A 16,568-nucleotide genomic window follows, 5' to 3' on the forward strand; every position below is an offset into this window, starting at 1 on the left:
GGTGCTGTTGTGCTTATGTCCTGCTTGTGGCTCCTGGTCAATAGCTGGTTGGCCACTGTGTGAACAGATTGCTGGACTAGATGGACCCTTGGTGCGATCAAGCATGGCTCTTCATATGCTATGTATTTATGTTCATGACAAGCCACATTTCAATAAGGGGAGAAATTCTGACATATGAGCCTGGGAATTGATCCTAGGTTGGCTTCATGCTTCATCAAGATCATGTAGTCAAACAACATGCATTGTTCACCAAGATCAGAACTGCAATCCCCAGAGCAATTCCCAAGGCCTTAGATGCCTTGAACTCACTAGGAATTACTCCTGAGTAGTTATGGTAGGATCAGGATGTAAATGTACAATGAGAAAAACTTAAGACCCTTGAATATGTCCTTGAATATGTCCTTAATTTCTTTCCCTGAAGCTCCTCTTACATCTCCAGGAACCCATTCAGATGATACAATGAAAAGGGGAAACTAGTCCTGCTGGACGGAGATCGTAATTTAGGCTTCTCAGATTTCCAGACTATGCAGGCTCTTCTGTTTTGGCTGGCACTAATGTTCTACTTGGTGGCATTGGTTGGGAACAGCATGATGTTGATCCTCACCATTGCTGATCCTAGCCTTCACACGCCTATGTACTTATTACTCAGGATCGTGTCTTTCTTGGAAATTGGCTACACCTCATCCATCATCCCTAAGATGCTAGATCAGTTATTATCAGAGACTCTCACCATATCCTTTGGGGGCTGTGGGATTCAGATGTATTTCTTCATTCTCTTTGGCATCACGGAGTGTTGCCTTCTCTGTGTCATGGCGTGTGACTGCTATGTCGCCATATGTAAAGCCTTACAATACTCATGCATCATGAGCTCCAGATAATGTGCCCAACTGGCTGCCCTCTCATGGACCATTGGTATTTTGGTGGCTTTGGGGCATTCTGTTTCAATATTTACTCTCCCCTTTTGTGGGGCTAATAGAATCAGCCATTTCTTCTGTGATATTCTACCTGTTTTGAGACTGGCCGCTACTGACACATTCAAGAATGAAGGGGCAGTTGCCACATTAATAGTGTTTTTTCTCCTGGTACCTTTTTTGCTCATCATCTTGTCCTACATCTTCATCATCTCTACCATCCTAATGATGAACTGTGCCACCTACAAGGCGGTGGGGGAGGGGGTGGGGAGGCAGTTTTCTGGGAGCTGATCTCAGAGTGCTGGCTTCGAGCTCGGTTCCCAGAAATGAAAAATCTGTCTAGTGGCCATAGGATTGCAGCCTAATTTGGCCAATTGCTGGTGGTGCAATGCAGCTAATGCTTCTTTTAAACATACATTTTGTCTAGTCATTGCTTCTTTGGAAGACAGTCATTATGCGGATACATTTTTAACTGGAACAGTCTTTAATATTTGCTGATGTGCATGCTGTTTTAGACTATTTACCTGCTTCATGGCAATTAACGAATTCTCAGCATAAATGGATTCTCACTCTATTTTGACAGCTAAAAGATTGATTTTACAACATTGGAAGGATAAATGCTCACCTCCTATAATGTTAAAAGATTTATTGACACTTATTTTACATAATGATTTCACTTCAAATCATTTATATCCCACTCCTCCTCCCTCAGGAGTTCAGAGCAGCATACACTAAAAACAGTAAAACAATATAAACCAGCAACTAGGGATGTACACAGAAGAACTATACAGGAAAGATCTGAATGTCCCTGATAGCCATGATAATGTGGTCACTGAACTTGAGCCGGACATCCTAGAGAGTGAAGTCAAGTGGGCCTTAGGAAGCATTAGTAACAACAAAGCTAGCGGAGATGACAGTATTCCAGCCGAGCTATTTAAAATCCTAAAAGATGATGCTGTTAAAGTGCTGCATTCAATATGCCAACAAATCTGGAACACTCAACAGTGGCCACAAGACTGGAAAAGGTCAGTTTACATTCCAATTCCAAAGAAGGGCAATGCCAAAGAGTGTTCAAACTACCGCACAATTGCGCTCATTTCACATGCCAGCAAGGTGATGCTCAAAATCCTACAAGCTAGGCTTCAGCAGTATGCGAACCGAGAACTACCGGAAGTACAAGCTGGGTTTCGAAGAGGCAGAGGAACTAGAGATCAAATCGCCAACATTCGCTGCATCATGGAGAAAGCAAGAGAATTCCAGAAAAACGTCTATTTCTGCTTCATTGACTACGCTAAAGCCTTTGATTGTGTGGATCACAACAAAATGTGGCAAATTCTGAAAGTGATGGGAGTACCAGACCACCTTACCTGTCTCCTGAGAAACCTGTACGAGGGTCAAGAAGCAACAGTAAGAACCGGACATGGAACAACCGAGTGGTTCAAAATTGGGAAAGGAGTACGACAAGGCTGCATATTGTCACCCTGCTTATTTAACTTACATGCAGAGTACATCATGAGAAATGCCGGGTTGGATGAATCAGAGGTCGGAATTAAGATTGCCGGGAGAATTATCCACAACCTCCGATATGCAGACGATACCACCCTAATGGCAGAAAGCGAAGAGGATCTCAAGAGCCTCTTGTTGAGGGTGAAAGAGGAGAGTGCAAAAGGTGGTTTGAAACTCAACATTAAAAAAACTAAGATCATGTCATCTGGCCCTATCACTTCCTGGCATATAGAAGGGGAAGAAATGGAAGCAGTGACAGATTTTACTTTCTTGGGCTCCAAGATCACCGCAGACGGTGACTGTAGCCATGAAATTAAAAGACGCTTGCTCCTTGGGAGGAAAGCTATGGCCAACCTAGACAGCATAGTAAGAAGCAGAGACATCACCTTGCCGACAAAGGTCCGTCTAATCAAAGCTATGGTTTTCCCAGTAGTAATGTATGGCTGTGAGAGCTGGACTATAAGGAAGGCTGAGCGCCGAAGAATTGATGCTTTCGAACTGTGGTGCTGGAGAAGACTCTTACGAGTGCCCTGGACTGCAAGGAGGTCCAATCAGTCCATCCTCAAGGAAATCAACCCTGAGTGCTCATTGGAAGGACAGATAATGAAGCTGAAGCTCCAATACTTTGGCCACCTAATGCGAAGAGAAAACTCCCTGGAAAAGACCCTGATGCTGGGAAAGACTGAAGGCAAAAGGAGAAGGGGACGGCAGAGGATGAGATGGCTAGATAGCATCACGGATGCAATGAATATGAACTTGAGCACGCTCCGGGAGAGAGCGCAGGACAGGAAGGCCTGGCGTGCTATGGTCCATGGGGTCACGAAGAGTCGGACACGACTGAACGACTGAACAACAACAACAGGGATGTACGAATCCCTTACCTGGTTCCGGTCGGGGCATCCGCTGGGGGGGGGAGAGATCGGTTCCTCCCCCCCCCCGGAATCCTTGATGCAGGGGGAGGCAATCTGGTCCTCCCCCCTGGAATCCTGCCTGGCCAGCTCCGCTCCGCAACCATGCCGTGGAGCCACCAGCCAGGCCAATCTGCAGCGGGGACTCCAGCTGCTGCCAGGCTGGTGCAGACGCAAATGGCATCCTGCGTAGGGGACGCCCTTTGCGTCCCTACGGTAGCCCGTGATAGCCTACATAAATATTTACGTAGCCTATTATGGCTAAAGCAGGGACACAAATGGCAGCCACTCTGCCATTTGCATGGCCGCCTTTACCGTGATAGGCTACGTAAATACTTACTTAGCCTATCACGGCAAAGAGCAGGGGCGCAAATGGCATAGCGGCCGCCATTTGCATCCCTGCTGTTTGCCGTGATAGGCTACACAAATACTTACGTAGCCTATCACGGCTGTCTGCAAGGACGCAAATGGTGGCCACTATGACAGATCCATTTGCGGCCTCAGCAGCCTGGCAGCGGCCGGCTGGGAGACCAGCCTGAGCCACCACCACCGCTGCCGGAGCCGCCGCTGGAGCCGCCCAGGTAAGGTCCATCCTGGGTGGATTCCGTGAGGTGGTGAGGGGTGGGAAGCCGTTCTGCCATGGATTCCGGGGGGGGAATCCATGGAGTCCGTGGTGGAATTCTCTGACATCCCTGCCAGCAACAGAAAACAACAGACATCAGCCAAAATATCTAGCAGGGCTCAACAGCCTGACTGAAAAGAAAAGTCTTAACTGCCATTCTCAATGCCAGCAGTTAAGGAGACATACAGACTGCCATTGGGGGTATTCCACAGGCAGGTGGCCACCACCACAGGGAAGCCCCATTGCACATTGTCATGTAATCAATACCTCGACAGATAGCTAGAAGGGCCTAGGGTGGACATGTGTCCTCTTTAAAGGAGATAACACTCTATTTGAAGGGCTGCCTATTTCTGGTTTAAAGACAAATAACCCTAAGAACTGCTGCCCACCTACAGTTAGCACCTGAATAGTGGACTGAACCAGTGCAGAAACACAGGTCACCTGGTCCTGGTCTATCACATGATGGTGAGATGTATAGTACTTCTATTTCAATTATAATTATAATTTCTAAATTTGCATCTCTGCATATACATTAGCATATGCAAATGTTCTGCCAATCACTGTCCTATTTGGCAAAATCTTTTTTGCTGATGCATTTCCTCTCTTTTGGCATTTTGTAAGTGGCCATCCTAGAAGGCCCTCTGGAACATCCCAAATCTTGGTTTAGGTGGAGGAAGGAGGTCCTTCACACAACCTGGTCCCAAGCCATTTAGGGCTTCCTTGGCACTGAGATCTTGATCGGAGGGCCTCCACCATGTGCCCACCATCAGGAGTCAGGCAAGCAGCAAATGGGGTGACGCCATTTTTAGCTGCAGCCACCACCACGCCACCCCATCTGCAGTTCTGTCCCTCCTGGGAAGCTCATCTGGAACTTTGTTGTCTTTGGGTCAACAGACAAAAACATTTTCATTCCCCCAGGGTTCTAAACTTGAAACTGTGATGAAATCTTTGAGACTAGCTGGGAAATGTAGTCCAAAGACTCCACAGAGAGGGATGCTATGGGTGTCCAGCTGGGGCTCGAAGCTTGGCGACTTCTTGTTGGCTTGGCCCCTGGATGCCACTCCATGAATCCCCATGCTTGCCTGATTCCCCGATCCCTTGCTGAGCTGCCAATTTGGGTAAAAATGATGAGCCTTTTACGGAACAGCCAATTTTGTGCAAATGGTGGTTGTAAAGAGCCCATGTATGCAAAACTACAAGCATACATGGTCTATTTAGATCATTTATGCCTGTAATTTCTCATAAATTGGCCTCTTTACAGCCACCATTTGCACAAGATAGACCTTTCTATAAAAGGCCGAGCTGCCATGTTTACGCAAAATTGCAGCTTGGTGAAGGAGTGGGAGGCCATGTGCTACTCGCCAGATACCCATGGACCACTAGGCAGCTCGCTTTGCATGGCGAGCTGGGTCAGGCAGCCAGCAGGGGTCCAACAAGTGGCATGCGAGGTGGGACGAGGTGAGTTAGGACCCTAGTATCATGCCTCTATTAGAGGAATCTTCCTGAGAGGAAGAGCTAGAGCTCTCAGAAACCGAGACCACCCCAGATCACTCACTGCCATGAGCCCAGAAAGAGCCTGGGCCCCCAGGGCAGATGGCTGCAGTCCCATCCCTGCCAGGAGAAGGGGACTCTGCTCTGAGTCAAGGGGCATGTGTGTAAGCTTCTCTTTGCTTTTATTATTTGCATCCATTTTCCATCAATAAACTACCATTCTTTCACCCAAGTGGACTTGAGTCTTATTGGTACCTTTGAACCCGGTTAGAGTGGGTTCTGCCTGGATCAGGCCCCAGATTTAAGACAGCAAAGAAGTGACTTCTCATGAGTAGGGCTCTGGCCAGAGAGCTCCAACGTGGTGTAGCTGAGCCCTGGGTGGGGCTCAGCAGGCTCTGGTTATAAAAACCAGGATTGTCTGCCTAGCTAGTATGGGAAACAATGTTGTTATTTCAGCTCCATCGACTTCTGCCTTATCTCCTGGACCTTGTCCTGTGATTGATGCCCTGTGCTGCTGCCCCTTGAACCCCTGCTTCACTCTGTTGTTAAACTGTGAAATGTATCTGACTTCCCAACTGTGTTTTGACTTCTACCTGCTATCTAGGTCACTCTTGCCTTAGCCTAATCCAACATATCTGACTGATGGATTGTGCTCTGTTTGCTATCACAGCCAATCCTGCCTTAGCCTAGGGATGGCGGAGAATTTCTCCCCGAAACTTCGGGGGGCCAAGCGCCAACGTGTTCGGCCCCCCGAAGAAGTTTCGGGGAGAAATTCTCCACCCCCCCGCCCCCCGCACCCCCCCGGGACAGGACCTACCTTTCCCGAATGTCCCTCCCGGTGGCGGGTCCCGGCGGCGGTTCGTCAGGTCTTCGACAAAGGCAGGGGCGGCAGCCAATCTTTCGACCGTCTGCTGCCGCCGCCATTCCAATAAAAGAAAAAAAAAAAACGCCCCTGTGATAGGCTACGTGACGATTAACGTAGCCTATCACGGCTAGATTTGCAAAGTCAGCCGTGATAGGCTACGTTAATCGTCACGTAGCCTATCACGGGGGCGTTTTTTTAAAAAAAACTTTTAATTTCGCGGCCAGGCGAGGCGAGGCGCCTCCTCCCCGGCCTGAATTTCAGCCAGGCGAGGCGGGAAGCCTCCCCCCTGGCCTGAATTTCGGCCGGGCGAGGCGGGAAGCCTCCCCCCTGGCCTGAATTTCGGCCGGGCGAGGCGGGAAGCCTCCCCCCCCCGGCCTGAACTTCGCGGGGAGAGCAGCGAAGCTCCTCCCCCCCACCGCGAAAAGCTGCGAGACCAGGTAAGTGACTTTCATGCACCCCTACCTTAGCCTGAACTCCACTGGAGTGTAGGGATGTTAGAGAATTCCGCCAAGGATCACAGGGGGGGGCGAATTCCAGTGAATGCAGCTCCCTGGAATCTGTGGCAGAATGGGGCCCCCCACCCCCCCACCCCACGAAAGCCCCGTGAAACGGAGCCTACCTGGCTGCGGCTCTGGCTGCGGCTTTGGCTCCGGTGGTGGCTCCTCCGGCGGTGGCTCTGGCTCCAGCTGCTGCCGGGCTGCCACAGACGCAAATGGCGCCCTGAGTAGGGGACGCCGTTTGCATCCCTATGGTAGCCCATGATAGGCTATGTAAATACTTATGTAATAGGATTCCAGGGGAGAGGAACGGATCACCTCCCCCCCGTCGAGGATTTCGGGGGGGAGGGACGGAGCGCCTCCCCCCCACTGCAGATGGCCCTGGACAAAACCAGGCAAGTGTTTTGTACATCCCTACTGGATTGAAATCTGTGTACCCTTTGCCCGTTTTGTTACCCTGCGGTTTGGTTAGCCCATTCACTCAGGGTCTGCTGCAGCCAATGCAGGACACCTAGAATAGTCTGTAGTGGATGTTAACCCTTTCCCCTAGGCATGCAATTAACATTACAAATGGATGCCTCTTTGACAATGTAAATTGGAGGCATGGGTGGGAGGGCTGATCCAGATTGAGACCACAGCAGGGGAGTCCAGCGCAAAATCTCCCCCTCCCCCATTGTCTGGGTCCCATTTTATAATATGAAGACTGAGCTTGTGATGTCATATTCCATGACATCTGAGAATTCCCTCACTAACATAGAGTTCCTCTGAAAACCTTGGAATACTGAATGCATTCTAGCTTCAGAGTGAAAGTGTGAATGCCAAACATAACTTTTCCAGAAGATACCGCTTTAGGCTTTTGTGGGACAGAAAAACCTTTCTAAATTTTGAATTGCTGATCAGAACTTCACCAAACCAATGAAAGGCACACCTCTGTGGCAAGCTGCCTGAATAAATTACTTCAATAGTTTCACCAAAACGTGAAAGAAAAATATGCCAGATACAGCTTAAAGAGGGCAAATGTGTCAATTTTCAATGTATTTTAACTTAATGTACCTCTGGTAATGTTTATTGGCTTGGTTTGAAATTTTGTACAATTGTATTCCTCATCAGGTACATCATGGATTCCATGCCCCCGAGGAAGGAAATGTCTTCTAAAATGCATTGGGCAGAATAAAATATTTTGTTCAGGTACCAGAGAACCTCTCTCTCTCTCTCTCTCTCTCTCTCTCTCTCTCTCTCTCCCCCTTTTTTTTTACTTATAAAGCTCTACCTGATTTGGGACCACTAGACTATTTGGAAGACATTCTACTATATGAGTCTAGCCAGGTTTGAATGGGCTGCCACTCCTAAGAATGACATCACTTTGCTCTCAGTTGGAACTGTTCTTTTTCCTTACTAAATGTTCTCTGGTGTTCAGCTCAGGTCTCCATATAATAATGTAGACCTTGGGGAGGAAGATACACCCCAGTAAGCCAGAACCAGAGGCCAAGATGGAGAAGACCTCCACAGCCACCATGTATTTCCCCCTACTGCTTAGGTAAGTTGGTACAAAAGACACCCAAACACTGCAGAAGACCAACATGCTGAAAGTAATCAGCTTGGCTTCATTAAAAGAGTCAGGCAACTTTCTGGCAAAGAAAGCCACAGTGAAGCTGACGATGGCCAAAAGCCCCATGTAGCCCAGGACAATGTAGAACATGAGGGCTGAGCCTTCATGGCATTGAACTATTATTGCATCAACCTGGGAGTGCATGTCAAATTCTGGGAAGGGGGGAGAGGTTGCTAGCCATACACCACAGATGACACATTGAATAAGAGAACAATAAACGATCACTGAAACAGTAAGTCTCTTCCCCACCCATTTCCTCATACTGTTACCAGGCTTTGTGGCCATGAAGGCCAAAACCACAGTGATGGTCTTTGCTAACACACAAGCAACAGCGATGGAGAAGACGATGCCAAACACTGTCTGCCTCAGAAGGCAGGTCACCTTCCCAGGCCAGCCAAGGAATAGGAAGGAGCAGAGAAAGCAGAGCAGCAGAGAGGAGAGCAGGGTACATGTGATGCTCCAGTTGTTGGCTTTCACAATGGGAGTGTTCCATTGCAGACTGAAGCTCCCAATCACAACAACTGTGATCAGAGAAAGGAAAAGAGCCAAGGAGGCCAGAACTGCTCCCAGGGGCTCCTCGTAAGTTAGATAGCTCTTTTTTTTGGGAGTACATTGGTCCTGGTTCTCATTTGGATACTGATCTTCTGGACACATCTCACATTGGTCTGCATCTGAAAGGAAGAAGCAAAGTCTCGGTGCTTGCTGAATAAACAGAAACATCCACTTTCATGTAACCTAATCTTGCAGCAAGCAAAGATATTATGCAGCTTCCTCTTTTTTGCATGCATCTGTGATGGTTGCTGTCTCGGATTGTTCTCTGTGTAAGGGTATGCATTCATATACTTCTCTATCGGCCAAACTGACAGGAATTACTTTTGATCTGAACTGATAAGTTCTGGATTACTTTCAGAGTAAATCTGGATTCCTTCACTTACCCATCTGGATTGAAATGCTCCCTTCTGGACACGTAATGCAATCATAGCAGCACATTTGCTTCCCTTGCTGGACAAACATGCTCTGTCCGGGGTGGCAGCTCCCAACACAGGTGGACCTGGGCAGCATCTGATGGTATCCGAAAAGAGAAGAACCTATTAGTCAGAAACATACGTAATAAAGCTTCGAATGTGTTCTTTCGGGATGTTCTGTAGGGATGTCAGAGTATTCCGCCACGGATCTCGGTGAGGCCAAATGCCAGTGCATTCGGCCCCCCGATATCTGTGGTGGAATGAAGCCCCTGCCCCCCCATGAAAGGCATGTGAAATACAGCACTTATCTGCTGCCATCCGCGCTGACTTGCGAATGGCGGCTGCATCTGCGGCCGCCATTCTCTTCCTCATCATAGCCATGATAGGGTACGCAAATAATTACGTAGCCTATCACGGCTAACGCAGGGACACCATTTACATCCCTGCGGAGGCCATGATAGGCTATGTAAGTATTTACGTAGCCTATCACGGCAAGCCAAAAAAAACCACCACCGGACGCAAATGGTGGCGGCAACGGCGGCCGCCATTTGCGTTCCCTTTTTTTCGCCGTTTTAGCCTACGTAAATATTTATGTAGGCTATTATGGAGAAAAAAAGGAAGGCAAATTGCGCCCACTACGCCATTTGTGTTCCCCCTTTTTTTCCCACCATAATAGCTTACGTAAACATTTACATAGGCTAAAACAGTGAAAAAAAGGGAACGCAAATGGCGGCCGCCATAGCTGCCACCATTTGCGTCCACTGTTTTTTTTTTGCTTGCTGTGATAGGCTACAAAAATATTTATGTAGCTTATAACGGGCTACCATAGGGACGCAAATGGCGTCCCCTACACAGGATGCCATTTGCGTCTGCAGCAGCCCGGCAGCGGCTGGAGGCCCCGCTGTGGGTTGACCCAGCCAGCCGCTCTGTGGCCTGGACATGGAGCGGAGCCGGCCGGGCAGGATTCTGGGGGGGTGGAACGGATTGCCTCCCCCCCCGTTGAGGATTTTGGGGGGAGGGACGGAGCATCTCCCCCCCCCCCCCGCGGATGTTCCTGGACAAAACCAGGCAAGTGTTTCGTACATCCCTAGTTCTTTTGATATCAGCTAAGGGCAGATACCGCTTCCCCAAAAGAAAGCAAAACTGGGGTACTTATTTATTCTTTGTGAAAGACAATGGGGCTCAGAGGCCCTAACTCCAAGCAAACAAAATCTTCCATCACCCCAAGATCCATCCAGATTTTTCTGCTCCTCTTCTAAACAGTCACTATTGGATCACCACAGTACAGATGGCATATAACCATTACACCTGAAAGAAGGTAGTTTTTCCCTCTCTGCTCAAATTCTCAGCTTTTCCACAGGAATATATGAAGGTCTTGGGACCAGTATCAAGCATAAGAATCTTGGATACCAAGGGCTCCGTAATCCAGCATGACCCAACATTAGCTAGAGATATATTCAAGGATATATAAACAGAACAACTCCATCTGTCTCATCTTAACACTTGAAAACAATGTTGTTGGAGCTTTTGCATTCTTGTGTATGAAAAATACAGGAAGATTTGTTAGCTGCTAACAGTAGCAAAGTTGATCATTGCTAAGAACTGGAAGAATTCAGGAATAAGTAAAGACTGGTAATCAAGTTTTGGCAATCAGCACAATTGTTAAAATCAGTGAAATTAAAGGCACTAGACATCAGAACCCAAATACACATATATGAGGTACTTTCTACACAGGAATGGATTAATCTGTGCTGATCTTTGAATGTGGGAGATTCTTATTCGAAACTCGCCAGGCCTGTGTACCTGTCAGTTAAACAGCCTATTCAATACTGAATGGGGAACTTGGTACTTCGAATACGATCTCTCCTTTTAAAGCTGGTAGGACTAAAAGTTGAAGAACAATGCTTTTAGAAGTTCTATTTTCTGTTAAGCAATTAAGTCTTTAGCAAAGCTCTGTTTAACAGCAAAAATGTTATGCAAGTTATGTTCTGATGTGATGTTGCAAGGATATCTCTAATGAAAATAAGATTATATAAAAACAATCCTTTACTAATTCCTGTTAATTTAAAACCAAAATTTAATCCACCTAATACATTTTTGATGTCTGCTTTGTCTGAAGTGTATTAAACAGCTATGGGAAGTTAACTGGTAGCCAAAGGCTTCCTAAATACTGAAACTATAGTTTGAAAACACTTAGCAAAGGCCAAATCCATAATAGAAAAACCTAATTTATAGCAGAAAACTTCTCTGCCTCAGGAGAAGTAGACCTTTAACTTCTAATTTCTAGGGTTCAGGTTGAATCAGTTCACATAATTACAACTGCATAATTAGGTATAACATCTTGGAATGCTACCATTCTAGAATTGGTTGATTAAGAAGCAAATATTCCTTTCCAATGCAAAAAAGCCATTCTTCTTCTTATTTTAGCTCCTGCAATGTGCTAACACCTTGGATATCTGATGGTCATTTTAGTTTTTGTATTAATATTATATTTTATGTGATGTAGTCATATTTAATAGTTTTGTATTGTTGGTTTTTAAAGCTGGGACTTTATTTGTATTGTTGTGTTATTATCTTTTGTAATATGCCTGGAGGAATCTATGATTCTTTTAATAAAACAAATAAACTCTCAAGTTCTGTATATTCCAATCAAGTGTCAACCATCCTGGATACCAGTATGTGGAGTGCTGATACTTCAGATGATGATGAAAAAAAACCTAATCCTTCCCACATGATTAAACTTGTGATTCCACAGAATGGCGCTTCCATTAATGGTGAACCCATTCTCTGCAGTAGCCTCAGGCTCCATTCTTCCAACTCTGACTTTCTGGAAAGATTCATTCGGATAGGTGACCAGGTTGATGAGATCGAATCCAGCTGTCAGGTCCCCATTGTGATCAAAAAATATTTCTTCCTCAGCAGTATTATTAAAATGGATGCTTCTTAGAAAAGAGTGAAGCTGGATTGGAGGAGAACAAATGTTCACAATGTATTGTCTATTTAAGAAAGTATTTCAAAACTACCAATCCTTACAGATACGGGGGGGGGGAGGGTTGGGGTTAGAGAGTCATAAATAAGTATTTCTTTTCCTTGGAATATATTGCTGTGATATTTAGGGTGCTTCCAAATGAAGGTTTTATCAGACAAGGCCCCTGTCCCATTCACAGATTTGAACAACAGGTCCCTCCTGTGGCTTCCCACTGCTTTTCCAATGTTTTCTCTAACCATCTTTCCCTCTGTATCCCTGCTGTGCTATCAGAGAATAAAGACATCAAATATATGCTTCTTATATATCAGTAACTAATGTCAGTGGATCATAATGGGAATTATTAAAAAAAATGACAAAGATGTACCCTAATGTTAGTAGTGCTTGTTGGAAATGTCACGAAACGAATGCACATTTCCTTCACACATGTTGGACTTCTAAGAAAATCAGGAATTTGTGGGAAATATTTATAGCCCATTTGAAGAGAATGATTGGATAGTCTGTACTGATGACCCCTATGTGGGTGCATGGAAGGTCAGTTGTAAGCAAGCACAATTTGTGTCCTTGTACAACATCATCACTGAACACAGCACACATCAAGTTAAGACATTGACCTTAGCTTCCAGTTTCCTCAAGTTTTCAAGCTTTCAAGTCTGGCCTTCAACCGGCAAGACTTTTGAGCATTAAATCAGATATTAATTGCAAAAAGTGATGATAAAGGAAATTATTTTAATGTAAAATGGGAAAAGATGTTCAGCATAGAAATTCATGTCAATGAGTGGAGATACATACATCTCTTATAATGGTCCAAAAATCTCCCCATGGGTTAAATTAAAAGAACATTTCTATAAAGTACTGTACTGTTAGCATATGATACCACCAAAAATAGCAAAGACATATGCATGCTAGCATTAATTGTTCTTGTTGGAAACGTGGGGGGAAGAGTGCGAATTCTCTTCACACGTAGTGGAAATGTGGAAGAAAAATCGGAAATTTCTGAGAAATAGTTATTGTCCATTGGAACAGTATAACTGGATATCCTACACCTATGAACACAATGTAGATCTTGCTTGCATATCTTTATAATGTTCTAAGAAATGAGCATGTGGAATTGGTAGGAAATCTTTGAACAGCTGCAAAATGGGTCAGAGCTGCTAAATGGAGATTTGCCTGCACTTTTGCTTTAAAGGAATAGATTAATACAACATGGTGCATTGCCTCAATGATTAAATAAAAAGAATTTCTTCATCTCTATGAAGGGAGACAACAACAACAAAATGTGAACACCTTTGAATGCCATTTATTTCTGATACGAAAAAAACACAATAAACTAAGACATTGATAAATATGGAGTGTATTATTATTATTATTATTAGTATTAGTATTATTGTTTTCGTGAGGACAATAAATAGTTATGTATTTAAGATGCCTAGATATTTCACATTTAAATGAAATCATAGGGTAGCTGGTCTCCATCATTCTTCTTGGATTCTTCTTCTGTATTGGGCTCTAATTTGGGCAACAAAATGAAGAAGAATTTGTAACACAAAACATATTAAGAAAGAATAAAGTGGTGGTGAGTTTTAGTAAGAGAAAAATATGAGTTAGAGAGGTAATGATGGAGGTTTATCAAACTACGATTGGTATGGTGTGGAAGTAGAGGTATCCCTCTGTTGTAATAGCAGAACTCAGAGACCCCCCCCCCCCAAATGGTTTTGGAGCAGATTTAGGATTGGAGAATGGAAATCCTATTTTCAATGAGGCATAATTCAGTAGTGATGTCCTCCAGCTTAGATGGCTTTAAAAGGGGCTAAGAGAAATTTGGTCATGAGATGCCCATTCATGTCTCCCCCCTCTGTCAATGGAAGGTGAGATTTTCCATTTCAGTAGTGGTTTTGAGGTAGGGTCTGCTCAGAGACTTTTCTCCCCTCTGTGCTTGATTTATTTATGATTTTGCTTGTCTTCTACTTTTTCATTTTGAATGCTTCCAACATGATGTTTTATGATTTCTAACTATGATTACCTGCCATGGGTGAACGTTCTGGAGGCTCCATCTGCCCCATCTCATCTTGACTTCTGTTTGGCTCTCACCAAATATATGGCATGGAGAGCATGTGCAACTGCATAGACAGCATTGTAGATACTGTAGCTCTGGCCAGACATCCCCGTTTCAAAGAAATATCCAGAAAGGCTTCCCAGGTCCTCCTCCCCAGTGCAAATTTTATTACCTGACTCATATGAGTTATACTGTGGAAATGAGCAATCAAATACAGTGTACCAGAAAAAATCAATGAAATAAATATTTGACTGATATGGATTTATGCTCTCAAAATTTCTACCTGCCATGGCTGAAGTTTCTGGAGGTTCTGTCCTTCCCCATCTCCTCTTGATTTCTGTTTGGCTCTTGCTAAATACATGGCACGGAGAGCATGTGCAACAATGTAGACAGCATTGTAGATACTGTAGCTCTGGCCAGACATTCCCTTTTCAAAGAACAATCCAGAAAGGCTCCCCAGCTTCTCCTTCCCAGTGCAAATTTTAATTCCTGGCTCATATATATTATATTTTGGGAGTGAACAGCCAAACACAGTGTACCAGAAAATCTTGATGAAAAAAATATTTGACTGATATGGATTTATGTTCTCGAGAAAATCTAGAAATCCTGGCACCACATTGATATGGAGAGTGAATGACAAGGTGCCATTGAAGGATATTGGGGTGAATTTACCTCCAGGAAATATAGCCGTGTAATCCCATTCTGCTGTTGTGATCCACACCCTCTGTATGGGATACTTATTATCAATTTCACAGTAGAACAGAACTATTTGTAAACCCTGCAAAGACTGACTGTCTCCATAGACAAGAATCACATTACTTTCACTGAAGGAAAGAGTCCATAGAATTGGTCCCAATTTTTCTTCAAGTATTCTAATTGGTAAAAATGCGGTCACTAATGGAACCCCCTCTGTCCAAGCAATGCAAATATCATTCTGTGAGAGCCTTGGTCTCAGGGTTCGAAGAAAGGTTTCTCCACTGTCGTCATCTGATACAATGAGGCCAATCCAGTTCCATCTGAAATGTTTGAGGAGCTGAACAATCCCAACATACTGAGGATCTTCATTTGGGCTCATCCGGTACAAAGAAGGGAACCTAATTTTGTCACGCAGCACTGGATCAAAAGAGCCGTAGCTGAGCTAATGGGAAAGGTATGGTGGTTTTTAATCTGAGAAAATCATACCATCCTTCTAAAACATAAACTGACTCTGTACAAAGGTCTGATTAGGTTAAAGTCTTGATCTCATTGAATATGATGTTCAAGCAAATGTTGTGCTTTCTAACAGTCTGATATATTTCTAAGTAAGTGTACTTTGCATTAGCAATATTCAGCTTATGATATGATAGCCACCAGGATAACAAACAAACTCTCTTTCCTAAGGTTTACATTTCCGCCACGCACCATTCACAGCTTGAATTCTAAAGCTGGCTGCAATCGTATACCAAATTCAATGGCAGAGAAAACGCTATTTAACTTAATGGCATTACTTCTCAGTAGACACTTATAGGGCTGCACGGTAATTATTGTGGTTTCTTTTTACCAGGAATCACCCTAAATACCAAAATGGCATGCAGCCAATTAAGAGGTCAGTGGCTGGAGAGAAATTTTTGTGATGAGCAATTTTGATATGGGACACAAGTAAATGCAGCCACTCTCATTGTGGTTGCCTCTACCTAATTCTAAATACTTACCTGTGGTATCTTGTAGGTATTTAAGACATCGGCTATCTGGGTGGTGGTTTGGGAGCTGAGTCCACCAATAACAGCCATTAATTTATCTTCCCTGACACACTGGTAATTGGGGAGGTCCCCTTGTCCCATAAAAAGAAGCAGCAGAGTGTTCCAACAGGATAGCCTTGAATTAAAAGCATTCTCATAAACCTTGGGTCCCAGTGTTGTGTTGGTTAGCAATTCAGCATCCTTGTTGACCTCATAAATGGCAAATTCAAAAGCTAGGAGATGCTGGTAGTTTTTAGGGTTCATGCTGCAATGAGGTTTTCACATCATTTTAAACCTTGACATCTTCAATCTAATTGCATTATAGCTTGCATTCTGATTTACCCATTTAAGTACATTGTCATGCATACTATAGAAAAGTCTGTCTCAGGCTAATGATATGAGGATTGTCTCCAGAGTTTACATGAACAGAAGTA

At 44.7% G+C, this 16,568-nt stretch overlaps 1 protein-coding gene and 1 pseudogene across 1 annotated transcript; one reads left to right on the forward strand and one right to left on the reverse strand.

The window, feature by feature from the left end:
- The first annotated feature begins 459 nt into the window (after nt 1-459).
- LOC146342404 (olfactory receptor 10A4-like) lies at nt 460-1,202 on the forward strand (annotated as a pseudogene).
- Nucleotides 1,203-8,169: 6,967 nt separating this feature from the next.
- Nucleotides 8,170-15,509, reverse strand: LOC146342405 (vomeronasal type-2 receptor 26-like). Its single transcript, XM_084808531.1, has 4 exons — nt 14,700-15,509; nt 12,106-12,333; nt 9,345-9,471; nt 8,170-9,080 (listed from the first exon to the last, which is right to left on the reverse strand). The coding sequence occupies exons 1-4, from the start codon at nt 15,489-15,491 to the stop codon at nt 8,170-8,172; spliced, it is 2,058 nt and encodes a 685-aa protein (XP_084664657.1). The 5' UTR covers nt 15,492-15,509.
- Between the last annotated feature and the right edge of the window lie 1,059 nt (nt 15,510-16,568).

Source organism: Heloderma suspectum, chromosome 6, assembly GCF_057233095.1.
Source record: "Heloderma suspectum isolate Gila_16-S chromosome 6, 16-S_ref, whole genome shotgun sequence".
NCBI classification, from domain to species: Eukaryota; Metazoa; Chordata; class Lepidosauria; order Squamata; family Helodermatidae; genus Heloderma; species Heloderma suspectum.

Excerpts from the sequence above, each read along its gene's own strand:
- LOC146342405 (XM_084808531.1), bottom strand. The coding sequence starts at position 15,491 with ATGAGCCCAAATGAAGATCCTCAGTATGTTGGGATTGTTCAGCTCCTC. Across the intron at positions 9,472-12,105 it reads GGAATCACAAGTTTAATCAT|ATGCTGCCCAGGTCCACCTG; the intron begins GTGGGAAGGATT and ends GGATACCATCAG. Across the intron at positions 9,081-9,344 it reads GAGCATTTCAATCCAGATGG|ATGCAGACCAATGTGAGATG; the intron begins GTAAGTGAAGGA and ends TCTTCCTTTCAG.